Source organism: Eschrichtius robustus, chromosome 20 (assembly GCF_028021215.1).
Source record: "Eschrichtius robustus isolate mEscRob2 chromosome 20, mEscRob2.pri, whole genome shotgun sequence".
In the NCBI taxonomy this organism is placed as follows: Eukaryota; Metazoa; Chordata; class Mammalia; order Artiodactyla; family Eschrichtiidae; genus Eschrichtius; species Eschrichtius robustus.
In genome coordinates this window covers 17,402,274-17,417,608 of record NC_090843.1, presented here as the reverse complement: position 1 = coordinate 17,417,608, position 15,335 = coordinate 17,402,274, and the positions used below count along the sequence as shown (strand labels likewise).

Below are 15,335 nucleotides of genomic sequence, written 5' to 3'. Positions count from 1 at the left end.
AGTGGCCCCAAACTCCAGCGGCCCAGGGGTGGCGGGGGGTTGGGAAGGATGCAGAGCTTCCCAGGGAAACCACAGGACCTGGCATTCTGGGAAATTCAAAAGTGCTAGTCCAGTTCTGGCAATGTGAACTCTTCCTCCTCAAAGCTCAAGTCTGAGAGGCATTCTTCCCCCCTTTGGCCACACGGCTGACAAGAAAAGTAGCTGACCTGCAAAATGAGCACCAGTTAGGGTGGCGGGAGGGGAACACACCTTACAGTTATTCTCAAATGTTGCCATTTCCTCCAAACTCTCAGTATTCACGTCTCATTATTAATTCACCACTCTATTATTAGCCGTTACCACTGAATCAGTGATGACTCCAGAACTTCTGTAGGAGGGGTTTGGGGCAGGTGAGCAATTCATTCTGGGAAAGAGAGTCTAAAACCAAGTGAATGGCCCTTTACATTAGCATGGGAAAACTTCCCCCATCCCACCTTGTCTCAACAGAGCCATTAATCTAGAAAAAAACTACAGTGTCACTTTTCAGAGGTCTACCCTGTGTGCACACACGGAGAAGACACTTAGAATGTTCAAGTCAGCACGTTAAGTAATTTTCTTGAAATACTCTAACTAGCGCCCAGTTTACTTTCTTCACAGTCCTTTTCGTAATCTATTTAATTTTAGTCCTTTTTAATTGTCTGGTACACCTTTAACACCTAAACCCCAAGAGAGAAGGAGCTTCATCTTATTCCCAGTGCCTAGCACATAATGGTTTCTAAATGGAACTGATTCCAAGATTGGCCTCATTTAGGAATGGATCTGTTGTTATAACCAGGTTTCCGAAATCTTTAGTATCAATACGGAATCCTTTCCTCTCACATTTCACAGGAAGTTAGACTTCTTAAAGCCCAAACATGGATATGTTTGAAGTTTCCTTGACTGATTTAAATTGAATTAAATTAATTATTTTGTACAGGAAAAACTTTCAAAATTTTTACATTTTTCAGAACATAACCACCTTTTCTTTCTCTACTTTCTTCCCTTCAAAACAAACTTTGCAACATTGGGGTGAGTTAAGTAATCAGAAATCTAGCCCCAAATTAAGCTCTCAATGACATGAAACACATTTTTTGCTCCTTTTTAATACAAATCCTATATGCAGTACATTAATGTTTTCTTTTAGCAATTACATTGACAACTTAATCCCTAATTCGAGGCATCCATATAATTGATTTACAGAAAGGTTCTTCTGCAAAACATTTAACACAAGATATATATGAGATGCTGAGATCTGGGTAATACACCTTACTTGAAAGGCATGAATAGTTTTTAAACACTGTAGCATAATCACACTTAAGGCCATAGTTACTTTGTTCCCAAATCCCTGCAATTCTATTTGAGGGGAGTCCTAAAAGGCCTGTGTCTTCTCCTGTGTCCACAACTGTAGACGTACACTGATGGCCCTCAATCCTGCTCTCCAAACTTCAAATAAGGGGCCAGAGACAAGGCTCGGGACTTGGAGGAGTCCTAGAAATTCCCTGCCTCAAAAGCAGTTTCAGAGTTTCACATTTTCCGAAGGATGACAGAGCTGAGTAGACATGCCAGAGTCTTCCAAATCCTGCTGGTTGTTTTGAATTACGGCTACACTGGCTGTGTACCCCTTGAGTTTTTATCTCCACATACTTGAATTAAACCCTGTAGTTCCTCTTCGGTTCTAGCATCATCTGTGACCTCTTCACAGGGTCTATATGCCACAGCTATTTTACCACTTTCTGAAATAAAGTTAACAAGGATCAATTCAGAAGTTTTCTTGTTCTAAAACTTCCTGTATACAACGGTAGCACCCAATAATTAGACATTCTTTTGATTTCTAAAAGCAGAAAATAAGAGCATTTTCCTAGAAGTTCCCTCATCTGACACTTCAGTTTTTATCATCATTATTTGTGAAAAAATATATAAGAAGTGTCAACTTTGGTTCAGAAACCTTTCTGATCTTAGAAATAAGAACTAAGGAATAACGACAAAGGAATGAAAAGCTGTGGAAACAAAAATGTTCAATCACAAGACAAGTAAATAGGAAGGCATTAGGTGGGGGTCAAAGTGAGTTCAAACCTGGGATAGACACCACTGGACTATAATAGATACTTCATATTAGAAGCAAGGCAAGTGCCTACCCCTTGGGACCAAAATTCTACCAGAAACAATGAACAAAGCTTTGGAGACACAGACAGAGAGAGAGAGCATTTGAACACTCTACTGGCAGAAACTGGCCCATGTGCCTTTTGGACAATACAGCTTTCCTCAAGGCAAGCTAGAGCCACCAGGCTTTTTGGTCCAAGGAGTTTTGAGTACATATAAGGAATACCTTTGCATATTAGGGACAAACAACCCAGACATTTAGTTTGGTTCTTAAAGGTTGTTACCCAGAGTTGACAGCTGATGGAGATTCTGCCTGATGACCAGGGAAGTCAAACTTCACTGGAAGGACTGCCCAGCCTGGAAGGCCAAGACCAATCCACGGTCAACTCTTACAAGCAAATAAGGTCTCTGACAACTTAGCTAGGATTTCTCAGTCTCTACGCCTGCAGGGCTGTGAAGCAGGGGGGCAATTCTGTTCCGGGAGTCTACTAATCATAGAGTTTCCTTTGGGCACAGCCTGTCACATTCTCACCGCTGTATAACTCGATAGGGAACACAATCAACGCTATTCAGTAGCATGACCACTTTCAAGGCTCACAAAAACGTAGCCGATTATTATGTAAGAATCATATTCACCCAATATATCAGAAATGAAAACTGAAATTAAATTGATTCCAAAAACATAATCTAATAAACTCTTCAACAAGAAAACAACAACGATAATAATAATAGTCAATATATTTTGTCTGCTTACTATGTTTCAGGCATAGTTCTAAGCTTTTTACATTCATCGTCTCATTTACTCTTACAATATCCCCCATTAGGTGATGAGCTGAATTACTAACCCTATTTGCAGATAAAGAAATTGCAGCTTAGAGATATTAAATACCTTCAGATGTCTCCGGCTAGAAAAACCTAAAATTGCAACAACAACAACAAAATCTAAGAGACAAAGTTAGGACTCAAACACAGGTGTCCAAGGCTTATAATCACTGCACTATTCTGTATGATAAGCAAGCAACTGAGGAAGAACGGGACCAAACACTTTCTGTATGAACTGAGGCAAGTCATTCTACATCTCAACACTGGGGACAATAATAGTTGCTGTCGTTTTTCTCATAAATGCCACAAAGAACAAATTTAAGACTGCTGCTGTGAAAGCATCTGGTGAATGAAAGAATATGTAATGTTTTAGATAACCATTACTTTCATCCAATTAACTTTTCAAATAAGTTTCTTTGCTCACTGAAACTGAAGCACTTCAAGGACAGTCAAAAAGGTCTTACCTAAAACCACAATCAGCAGTTTCTGGAATGCATCTGTCATAGCCTTCTGAATAGCAAGCTTCTGGGTTACCTTCCTTTTCATAAGGAATGATAATGACCCTAAATCCAACCAAAACAGATGAATTTAAAATGCCTATCATCTGAATAACTGATTTCTAGGTTATATGTTTAAAACTAAAAAAGCATGTGTGATTCTTAGCTCACTACCTTAGTGATTAAGGGCAGGCACAACACTGGGGTACAGCTGAATGTCTCTGTTGTAGGTATACCCTGGCATGGCACAGTTTCACTGCTCAGATCTATTCTGGAAGTTCCTAAAATACTAACTAGACGGGAAATGCAAACCAAGGACGTGGCACAAACCTCATATTACTCACAGATTTCAAATGGACAAGCTGAGGCTACACTGCTACAGACCCTGCTCTCCTGTGCGTAAAGGGCTGGATTCATACAGTGAGATAGATTTGGTGGTAGTGCAGATGATCTGGCCTCTCCTCAACCATCACCCACTCAGGTGGATGGTGGAGCCTCCTCTACTCCATTCGCTAACAGCCCTGCCTCTGACTTAAAACCCTAAGCCCAAGTGCCATGGATTGTAGGAAAAAACTCAGTACCAATCGGAATCCCCTTTCTAGGGATCTACATTTACTTTTTCCGCTCAGGCCCTTCTATAGGAGGCAAAGGACTGAACATTTACACAAGAGTTTATTTCAATCTTTAGACAATGATTTTGTTGGGATAACTGAAGGCCAGAAGACATCTGTATTTGAAGGACTATTTTAGCACAAAACAAATTATTAACCAAAAACAAAAAACAAAAACAAAAACTAACTAATTTTCCCTCCTCCTAAGCTTCTTGGCAGGCAGTCAGTTCTAAAATTCTGAAGTTTAAGGTGCTGTCAGGTATCGCCTAAGATAAAAACCTATATTGTCAGGCAGAAAAATTCTGCCCAGGGCTTTAGTTGCTTAGAAAAGGTGATGATGTATCTGAAAAGTTGAGCTTCAGAAAGAAAGGAAAAAAGAGCAATCCCACTCCCTCACCTCCCCCCACACACACATACTGGAAAACAGACCTTCCTCCAACTTATCCAAAGGTTCCTTCCTCAGCCATGCCAACTCCAGGGCTCCTGCACTCGTGGGAGGGCAACACCACCTCTGAAGCACAGAAGAACTTCAGGCTATTGCTTCTGAAGTGGTGTCACAATATCTTCATCTTCCCTTTCTTCAAGGTTAGAAAGATCCTGAAGCTGTTAGGATTTTGAATGAAAGGCTAGACTTCCAAATATTCTGTTGTTAGAAATTAAAACTAAACTCCAGCAATCCCAGGTAATAGTTGAGGTATGCTATAGCTTCAAAATCAAGTGAGACTTGCAAATGAATGACTAGATATGGACAACTCTTTTTTATTATATACCATACAAATACTGGAGAAAATTACGGACACCACCATCCAAGTCATTGAGAGTATCACTAATTCTAGGTGGCAGGCCAATGCTCAGATACTTCCGTGTGGAAGCCTCTCACATCTCCTCCCCATAGCCCTGTTCCATTCTTCTCTCTAAAGTCTAGGAGTTCAATGTTGAAAGGAGTCTGGTTAGTCAAAGACAATCTACAGAGTTTACCTTGATGATCCTTTTTGACCACCCATTGAAACCAAAGTAGTAATTTGCCAATTCTTGGCATCTGGAGCTGTTTGGGGCAAGCGTATTATGTTGAACCGCCTTATGTCTGGTGCCGAGACGAACCTGAAGACATAAAAGACCTAAAAATATCACAACCCTACATGGAGACTTATTTTGGATATACCTGAGATTTATCAATACCAATTTCATAGAGTGGTTGTGAAGATTAAGTAGGACATTTTAAGCAATGAGTTCACAGTGAGCCCTAAATAAATGTTATTTATTATTTTTAAGTCAGTACTTTTCTGCATCATTTCCAGGGCCCCTGATTAACCGGAAGGTTCCCTGACCTCTGGTGGTGAAAGTGATGATGAAAGCAAGCAAGGAAGCCCAGCAGAAGCCTGTTATGGGGCTGGGGGTAAGCAAAGGAAGTGAACTGTTTTAGTCGTCTCACCCTGTAGCTCCTGCTTGAGAATATGACCTGAAGAGGAGATAAGATGGACCTGCCACTGAATTAGGACCTTAATCTGTAGCACCCCCTCCCCAAGTTACTAACCCCTGTTAGAAGAGGGAATACGTATACCTCGATGAATGTAAATAAAGCAACCAAAAGAATTAGAGGTTCATCTGCATTAACAAGCTTCTTTGAGAGTGCAAATAATTCCAGTCTTAACTCTCTAAATAACTTACATAGTACTGTGGAGTTTTTACATCACTAGTTCTTTCTTAAATGTCTATTTCCATTTTGAACAGGGTGCAGTATGTAAATATAGTCATAAACATTCAAATAATACAAATAAAGTCAAAGCATTGTTAATTCTTTATTGATGTGTTTGTGCATCTTCCTCTGTCACTACTTTATGAGCTCCTTAAGTGCTTGAAGGAACCATATATTATTCTTTCCTTGTTACCAGAAACAAGCATACATCTTGGCACATAATAGAGGAGGGATGGTCTGTTGACTGAGTGAATGAATGAGTACATAAGAAAATGAAATTACTTTCTCCAACTGAAGCTGCCTGCTGGGAAGGAGAAATGAAGACTAATTTTTAAATGCTGAGTGTCGCAACGTTTAAAACAGGGAAGCTAGGCCCTGTATGGTGAGTCATAATGGAGCTGTCCTGGACAATTAGGAAGCTTCAGAAGGGCTCTGAGCCCCTGGGTAGTAGAGACAGTTGACATCTGGGATAACCTTGCCACAGTTCTTGCTGGCAAACATTTCCCTTCGTGCTACTGAGAAAAACTCAGATACATTAGGCCTTTCCTTCATTTTATTTGAAGATGTTATTCTCTTGTCTGTATTTATAAAAAATACAGGGGAAAAAAGATAAGAAGTATATATGCCTGCTAATGAATAAAAGAAGACGTAATTGGAACTTCCCTGCTGGTGCAGTGGTTAAGACTCCGTGCTCCCAATGCAGGGGGCCCGGGTTCGATCCCTGGTCAGGGAACTAGGTCTCACGTGCATGCTGCAACTAAGAGTTTGCACGCCACAGTTAAGGAGCCTGCGAGCCACAACTAAAGGAGCCTGCCTGCTGCAACTGGGGAGCCCACGTGCCGCAACTGGGGAGCCCTTGAGCCGCAACTAAGGAGCCCGCCTGCTGCAACTAAGACCCGGTGCAACCAAATAAATAAATAAATAAAATTTAAAGAGAACGCATAATTAAAGTAGGTAACAATTTCGGGGGTGTGGGTAGTAAACTAAGGCTCTGCATTAAATAAAGAAATCGAATACGAATGCCCTTTCCTCTCAACTCTATAGTGACTTGTAGAACATTTTCCTCATTACTCTATCAGTGACGGGCTTTATGCTGTGACAATCTCAGAACCTAAGCTTATGGAACGGTCTTAATGTCCAATATAAGAAAAGAACTCATTACTCACAACTGATACCAAGTAACTGTTTCATAATCTTTCCAGGACCATCCGTAATATCTGAGGGGTTATGTGAAATGGTCGCAGGGTCCACAAATTAAAGAATGTCTGACACGAAATCATTTCAATCCCAGGGAGTACAGCCAGGATTGAAGAGGGTGTTAAACAGGGTACAGAAGTGGGAGGTAGTGTACCTGGAGTCACATCTGAGGAGAGTTCTCAGATTCAATAAAGGTGAGATCAGTGAGTAAAGAAATAGGGGTGAGACTAGGCAGCAAGGTCAGTAGGAAGTAGCCAGAGCAAGAAGCCAAGCAGAGAAGACACACAATTATAAAGTGAAAGGTCTGGGAAATCGAAGCCTCACTCACTTATTCAGAGGCATTGAAAAGGTCCTTGAAAAAGGAATGGTGGCTGAATGGAGGCACATAATGAAATGTTAATTCTGGGGAAGTAAAATTGGATGGCATGTTAATATGGAATAAGGTTTCTACAACGCACTAAAGAATATTTTAACCATCTTCTGGAATCTGAAGGGAGTTCTGAATAGGCAATTTGAGAGTGATGATGATGATGAAGCCTCCTTTATGTTACATCTGACAAAAGTTTGTCAAGCTCGGGACTTCCCTGGTGGGACAGTGGTTAAGAGTCCGCCTGCCAATGCAGGGGACACGGGTTCGATCCCTGGTCCGGGAAGATCCCACATGCCGCAGAGCAACTAAGCCCGTGTGCCACAACTACTGAGCCTGTGCTCTAGAGCCCGTGAGCCACAACTACTGAAGCCCGCGTGCCTAGAACCCGTGCTCCGCAACAAGAGAAGCCATCGCGATGAGAAGCCCACGCACCGCAACGAAGAGCAACCCCCGCTCGCCGCAACTAGACAAAGCCGGCGCGCAGCAACAAGACCCAACGCAGACAAAAATAAATTAATTAATTAATTAATTAACTTAAAAAAACAATTTGTCAACCTCACACATTTAAAATCCACATAAAAGTAAATATAAGGAAGACTCTTGTGAAGATTTCTTAAATTAAGGGGCAGCGTAAAATGACATGGGGTTTAACATCAGTTCAGTTTGGGTTTGGCCTCTAGTTTCCACATTTACTGTCATAAACCTTAAGTAAGTCACTTAACCATCCTGAGGTCGAGTTTCTTCAACTAAAAAAAAGAAAGAAAGAACTGGGGAACTGGGGGATCAGTGGAGCAGTGCATCTGAGAGCATTCTGTACACCACAGTGCTGTACAAACGTTGGCTTTTTATTTCCCCCCCCCGCCTTGGGATCTTAGTTCCCGGACCAGGGATTGAACCCGGGCCCTCAGCAGTGAAAGTCCTAACCACTGGACCGCCAGGGAATTCCCGATGGCCTATTAGTTTTAAATTCAGCACTTCATCCCAGTAGAGCGAGGAATTCCACACTTGGACCCACCTTCACTGGAGATGTCTGAAAAAGCTGCTTCTGGTCGCATGCCTTTTGGGCTCTGTGGGCATCCCTTGCTGAATAAACCTCGATGATGGCATAGAACACAGGACCGGCCACTGCTGCGTTTGGGAAGACTCGGACCGAATACAGAAGGCCAAACTGGGAGAAGACTGTGAACAGAGAATGCTGTAGGGTGGGCCCATGCTAAGTAAGTGCAGGAAATTTCACGTCCAGGAAGCCAAACCGCCCGTTCCTTTCTATTCCCCCAGCCCTTCGCCACAGGCAACTGTGGTGATCGTGCAACTCCAAACACTTCTCATTTCAGGAACAGGTTTCCCTCTGAAATCCTAAGCTTCGAGAAGCATTAGGAGGCAATGCCGGCTGTTGGGAACTATCTCTCAAAAATCTGTGGGGGCGAGCTGACTACTCAGGTCGGCTCTAGAACTAAGATTCCTCTCAGCAGAGACCACAGGCAGATGAGGTGCTGAAGCAGTACCCCGGGGCGCCCAGTTACTGAGGCGCGAGGTGGCTTCCTCCACCCCTCCCTCTGCCCCGGCTCGGCTCACTTGCAAGGCCTCGGCCGTGGGTCCAGAGCTCAGCTCCCACACCAGCAAGATTTTGTCACCCACGATGGGAACCGCAAAAGGTACCAACGCCACCATCGTACCTTCACTGCGCGTGCGCGGCTCGGGGCGCGTGCGCACGCGCGCCTGCGCACGCGCGCCTGCGCACGCGCGCCTGCGCACGCGCGCCTGCGCACGCGCGCCTGCGCACGCGCGCCTGCGCACGCGCGCCTGCGCACGCGCTGTTTAAAACGGAGGCCTGAGGGCGGGAGCCAGTTTGGTGGGAGTGGGACGAGGGCGGTGCTCGGACCGCTCCTTCGCCCCTCCCACTCCGGGCTTGTCTCTGCCTCTAGGTCCCCTTCCGCAACTCCCGCGCCCAGAAGTCTTGGAGTTTACCGCTTCTATTCAAGTGTACTTTTAGCGTAGAGTCCAAAGTGTGAGTTTACAGGATCGAATGGTGCGGACATCTAAAGCAGCTGGCTTCTTCTTCAAACTCCCAGAGAAGACTAGAGTACTAAGTAATTAGCGCCAACTATCCACTGAACTTTAAAAATTTAGATTTCCCGACTCTGTGTGAGAAATGACCACCAAAGATGCAATCCTTCGACTTGAGTGTTTTCATGAGTCTTAAATATGCAAATCAAGGTAGACCTCCTTAAAGCCATCAACAGTCTAGTATGAAACTCTTAAAAAGCTGGTTTCTAGCCCATTTTCCTAAAGTACCCGCAAATCACCGAGCACATTTCTCCATCCCCACCACGACTTTCTCCACCTCAATATATCAGACCCTTAGCCCCACCCATTACCTACTTCTGAGCTCTTTTACTTCAAAAATTGTTGACTTTGGAGGAATTACTTGGATCTTGATACTGTTTCAAACCAGTAACTATAGATTTATTATCCACATCATTATCCATTGCATTCATTGTATGTATCCATTTATTCATTGTATCCATTATCTGTGTATGGAGAAGATCCGTAATCTTCTCCAGAGCGATTAGGAACACCTCATGAACAATATTTACAGATTTATCTTCCTTTTTCTAGTACCTAGCACACTCATACTCTATTAGGTACTCAAATATACTTGGGATTAATCATGAAGAAATTAACACATTCTTTGCACAGGAATGCTTTAATAATTCCAAAAATATAGAAACTTCTTCATCGTGGTCTTCTTGGTTTGCAAATGACAATCAGGAACCAGGGGCCTGGGCCTGGATAGGAACAAGGAGGAAGCCCTAGAAAACCATTTAATCCCCGGGACTCTGGTCAGTTTTATTTGCAAATGGGAAAGGAAGAAAATAACTTGAAGTGGAGGCAAGAGGAAGAAGAAATGAAGAATTCTGAAGTGAGGAGAGGAGTTCTGGAATGATTCCACCACAGGTCTGCTCCCAGTCTCATGCCAGGTGGCATCCTGTCATCCAGTAGGAGAGTGGCCGGCCTTCACAGTGCAACCTCCATTTTACCCTGTGGAGAGAAAGAAGATTGGTTCTTTTTTTTTTTTTTAAGAATAAATTTTATTTATTTTTGGTTGCGTTGGGTCTTCATTGCTGTGCGCGGGCCTTCTCTAGTTGTGGCGAGCGGGGACTACTCTTTGTTGCGGTGCTCGGGCTTCTCATTGCGGTGGCTTCTCATGTTGCGGAGCACGGGCTCCAGGCGCGTGGGCTCAGTAGTTGTGGCTCACGGGCCTAGTTGCTCCGCGGCATGTGGGATCTTCCCGGACCAGGGTTCGAACCTGTGTCCCCTGCTTTAGCAGGCGGATTCTTAACCACTGAGCCACCAGGGAAGCCCAACAACACTTTTTATAGAAAATGTTGCTGCCAATTATGGAGAGAGGGCCTGTGGCAGCCATGTTTATGTTGCTTAATTGCTTCCATGCCTATAGCTGAATGAATGGAGCCGGGACACAGGGTCCAAGCTGAACACATCAGATCCTCTCTGCCAGGCACTTGGACTGGGACTGAGCCTAGCTAGTCTCTATGGTTGCTTAGGACATTAGCCCATAGATTCAGGGCAGACGTAGTCTGTCTGGTGGACTGTAGAGCAGAGAAAGCTGGTCTGCAGAGGGAGTAGTGAAGCCAATACACAAAGAGAAGCAGAAACCTGCAAGCGAAAGTTTCCAGCCCTGCTTCCACCCTCTTCCTGAGGCCCAACTGCACCCCTCGTGTGGGCTCAGCAGGACACCTTGTCCTCTCAGAATAAATCTCCCCCAGCTAGCTCAAGTTGTTCTGTTCCTGCAACCAAAAGAGTTTTGTTTAATACAGTGTCAGAGGAAGAGCCAGATCCCAGGTCTTCTAAGTCGGAGTTCCAAGCCCTGCCACATCCCACATTTTTCTAGACTGTAGAAAAGGTCAGGACCTGGCCTACTGTCCCTTTCTCTGTCACTACATCTTTCTTAAGGCTCTGCCCACTAACTTCGTCCCACCATGTCCTCCTCACCAGTTCTTCAACCCCCCTGCTCCGGACACAATCTTTTTCGCACAGTTGATGATTGAAAGAAGATTGGAGCTCAGCAGTTCTGAAAGGGAGAAAGAGAATATCCGTCAGAGCACAGGGGACAATCCCGAAGACTGGCTCTCCCTGTAAGGCATGTGCCACCCAGTGGCTGAGAACTTCCGGACGAGGCAAGTCTTCCCCCTCAGAGGCTCATTTGGACATCCGTACAATGGCTGCTGGAGGTTGCAGATGGTTGGGGGGGTGGGGGCAGGAGGAGCAGGAGGGCTGAGATTTGAGCCTGTTTACTGCCATACTTCCTAGTGGATGGTAGTTCACCCCAAGTGTGGAGGATTCTAGGGAAAGGAAATGCCCAAAGAGGCAGCACAGAGACGAAGGTAAAGTCCTGCCTAAGGAGGGAGGCTCTTCAGGTAAGAGCCCAGGGCCATTAATCAGAGTACAAAGGAGGAGATGGGGGACAGAATCATGGACCTGTGGAGCCTCCTGGATTAGCCCTGAGGTGGGAGTTTGCACTTGGCCTTCGGTCAGACCATTAGCCAAAGGCAGCTCTACTTGGTGGTGAGAGCTGAGACTTCAGGGCCACCAGTTTGGCATTCAGCACTGGTTCTATGAGCCTCAGTTTGCTCACCAATAAAGTGGGGATCATACTAGTTTCTACTGCATGGCAAGTTGGATGAAATGAGCTATGTATGTAAAGTACTGAGTATATAATACGCTCTCAATAAATGTTGGCTGCTGCACTGCTCTACTGCTACTGCCTGTGCAGAGCTTTTCTGGATCCTGCTAGCACACTGCAGAACCTCCTATGGGCATTTAGGCACACGAGTCAACACTCTGCTCAGTAAAGGGATTCCCTGATTCCTTGAACCAATCCTCTGGGGTGGTTTCCAGGCTGTGTGTGGGAAGGGAAGTCCCGTGAGTAGAGCCTGGTCATCTCTCTCACCTCTCCCACCCTGGGGCCCTGGCCAGACCTTGACAGTCCACTTGGCAAATGTTTTCCGTGTGACTCTTGTAATCGTTGCACCAGTAGTGGCTGTTGATCTGGAAGATGCCATAGTCAAAGCTGCCATCCGTATTTTCATTTACCTTTGTTATGTTGAAGTCACTTTCCACGAAAGCCAGGCACAGCCCTTAGAACAGGGAGAAGAGGGTTTTTAGAGGGGGGCCAAGCTGAGGGACAAGGAAGACGGAGGAGAAAGGGAGACGAGGAATCAGAAGAAAGGAACAGTCTTCTCTGGTGGCGCAGTGGTTAAGACAACTAAGCCCGTGTGCCACAACCACAGAGCCTGCGCTCTAGAGCCGGCGAGCCACAACTACTGAAGCCCACGCGCTCTAGGGCCCGTGCTCCACAACAAGAGAAGCCACCGCAATGAGAAGTCTGCACACCTCAACGAAAAGTAGCCCCCGCTCGCCACAGCTAGAGAAAGCCTGCGCGCAGCAACAAAGACCCAACACAGCCAATAATTAATTAATTAATTAATTTTTTTTAAAAAAAAGAAGAAAGGAACAAAGCCTAAGAGGCTAGATGGGGCTAGCGGGCCAGAAACACCCATTAGCTTCTCCTCTCATTCTTCAGTCCATCCACCCATCAGTACAACCACTCAACCATCCATCTGTCCATGCATGATTTCTGCACTTAATGATCACCTACTGTGTGCCAGAAACTGTGCAAAACCCAGTGAGGGACATTTAGCTGGCTCAAATGCAGATGCTGCCTTCAAGGTGCCTATAGAATAAGAATGAAGATATGTACCTAAAAAACCCACAAAGTAAGATGAAAGGAGAGAGTGTTATAAGGCAGACGTGCCTTACAATTCTGGGCAAGAGGGAGCTATCTCTACCATGGAGTAGGATGAAACCTTTGCACTGGCTGTTCCCTCCGCCTGGAATGCTCTTCCGCTAGATGTTTGGGGGACTAGGTCCTTTATTCCATTCAGCACTGCTCAATGTCACCTCCTCAGAGAGGCCTTCCTTGACTTCCCCCTCTAGAACAATGTCACCCATCACTCCCCCCTGCTTTATTCTTCTGCATAGCATTTATCACCACCAGGAAGCACTTCATATATTTGTGTGTTTCTTTCTTGCTGTCTCTTCCCCTAGAATGTGAACACTATGAGAGAAGGGGCTGTGTTGATATCTGTATCCCCAGGGCCTAAAATTGTTCCTGGGACACAATAAGTGCTCAGTTAAGAATCGTGGAACAAATATCGAATGTTGGGAAAGGCTTCTTGGAGAAGGCTGCTTTTTGAACCTGACTTTGAAAAACAAATGAGAGAAAAAGAAAGATGGCCACAGAGGGCATGACCGGGAGAGGAGGAGAAAGGGGGTGTGAGGGTGTGAGGAAACAGCACTCACAGTCACTCAGGGAGTAGCCCTCAAAGCCATCCAAGTCTTCCTGGTGCAGCACCTTGGCCAAGTCACATCGGTTGATGAGGCTGGCTTGATTCACAGCAACGAGACAGCTGACCAAGGAGATGAGCAGCAGGGTCGCCATCCTCAGAGGGGAGGAGACGCAGCGGAGGGTAGGCAGCGGAAGGCCTGCGGGTCCTAGGGTCTCCCAGGAGAGAGAGTCTTCTGGGGAATCTGGAGAGAGCAACCAAATGTCCTCGCTTACTCACTGCCCCCCTCCTGCCTGTTTCTCTTTCCTCTCGTGTATTATTTTACAAATACTTTTTTTTTTTTTGGTCTCCTGTTGTTTTGTTTCTGTTTTTGTTTTTGTTTTTCCTAGTCTAAAATTAACGATGCTGGGGCATGTCAAATAGAGATGAGAGCCAGCTCAAAGGGGTACCCACTGGCCAAATCTGGAGCAGCATTTTTTGGGTAACAGCTTTACTGAGATATTATTCACAATATATAATTCACGTACCATACACTTAATTCATTTAAAGTATACAATTCAATCATTTTTCACAGAACTGTGCAACTATTCCCACAGTCAACTTTAGAATATTTTCATCAACCCAAAAAGAAACCCCATATCCGTTAGCAGTCACTCTCTGTTCCACTTCCCTCCAGCCTTTGGCAACCAATAATCTACTTTCTATCTGTATAGATTGGCATATTCTGAACATTTCATATAAATGAAGTCATACAATATCTGGTCTTTTGTGTTTGACTTCTTTCACTTAACATAATGTTTTCAAGGTTTCATCCATGTTGTAGCATGTACCAGTATGTCGTGCCCTTTCACGGCTGAATAATATGCCATTGTATGGATATATCACAATATGGTTATGTATTCATCAGTCTGTGGACATTTGAGTTGTTTCTATTTTTTGGCTATTATGAATAATGCTGCTATGAACATTCGTGTACAAGGTTTTGTGTGGACAAACGTTTCCATTCCTTTGGATACATACCAAAGAGTGGAATTGCTGGGTCACATGGTGACCTAAAGTTTAAACTTTTGAGGAATTGCTGTACTTCCAAAGCGGCTGTGCCATTTTACATTCCCATCAGCAATGTATGGAGGTTCCAATTTCTCCACATCCTCACCAACAGAGTTATTAACTGTCTTTTTGATCAAAGCTATCCTAATGGGTGTGAAGTGGTATCACATTGTGATTTTCATTTACATTTGCCTGCTGGCTAATAATGTTGATCATCTTTTCACATGCTCATTGGCTATTTGTGTAACTTTGGGAAAATGTCTTTTCAGAACCTTTGCCCATTTTTTCAGTTGGGTTGTTTGTCTTTTCATTATTGAGTTGTAAGTGCTCTTTATATATTCCGGGTATTAGAACCTTATCAGATACATGCTTTGCAAATATTTCCTCACATTCTGTGGGCTGCCTTTCACTTTCTTTCCTTTTTCTTTTTTAATAAATTTATTTATTTATTTATTTTTGGCTGCGTTGGGTGTTTGTTGTTGCGCGTGGGCTTTCTCTAGTTGTGGCGAGCGGGGGCTGCTCTTCGTTGCAGTGCGTGGGCTTCTCATTGCGGTGGCTTCTCTTGTTGTGGAGCACGGACTCTAGGCACGTGCGCTTCAGTAGTTG

General features: G+C 44.4%; 2 protein-coding genes and 1 pseudogene across 2 annotated transcripts in view; all 3 read right to left on the bottom strand.

Moving 5' to 3' along the window:
• Positions 1-111, bottom strand: part of LOC137754314 (leucine-rich repeat-containing protein 37A3-like) — a 44,700-nt gene extending 44,589 nt beyond the window's left edge. The window contains exon 1 of the mRNA XM_068529857.1: positions 79-111. The gene's annotated coding sequence lies outside the window, so the exon portion shown is untranslated. The remainder of the gene's footprint in view (positions 1-78) is intronic.
• Positions 105-8,987, bottom strand: LOC137754320 (RAD52 motif-containing protein 1-like; annotated as a pseudogene).
• A 1,296-nt stretch (positions 8,988-10,283) lies between these two features.
• LYZL6 (lysozyme like 6) lies at positions 10,284-13,834 on the bottom strand. Its single transcript, XM_068531708.1, has 4 exons — positions 13,696-13,834; positions 12,312-12,470; positions 11,326-11,404; positions 10,284-10,353 (listed from the first exon to the last, which is right to left on the bottom strand). Exons 1-4 carry the CDS (start codon positions 13,832-13,834, stop codon positions 10,284-10,286), a joined length of 447 nt encoding a protein of 148 aa, XP_068387809.1.
• Positions 13,835-15,335: the final 1,501 nt, after the last annotated feature.

Coding starts and splice junctions, on each gene's coding strand:
- LYZL6 (XM_068531708.1), bottom strand. CDS start 13,834: ATGGCGACCCTGCTGCTCATCTCCTTGGTCAGCTGTCTCGTTGCTGTG. Junction 11,405..12,311: donor TTGCCAAGTGGACTGTCAAG/GTCTGGCCAGGG, acceptor TCTCCCTTTCAG/AACTGCTGAGCTCCAATCTT. Junction 10,354..11,325: donor GCAGGGGGGTTGAAGAACTG/GTGAGGAGGACA, acceptor TTCTCTCCACAG/GGTAAAATGGAGGTTGCACT.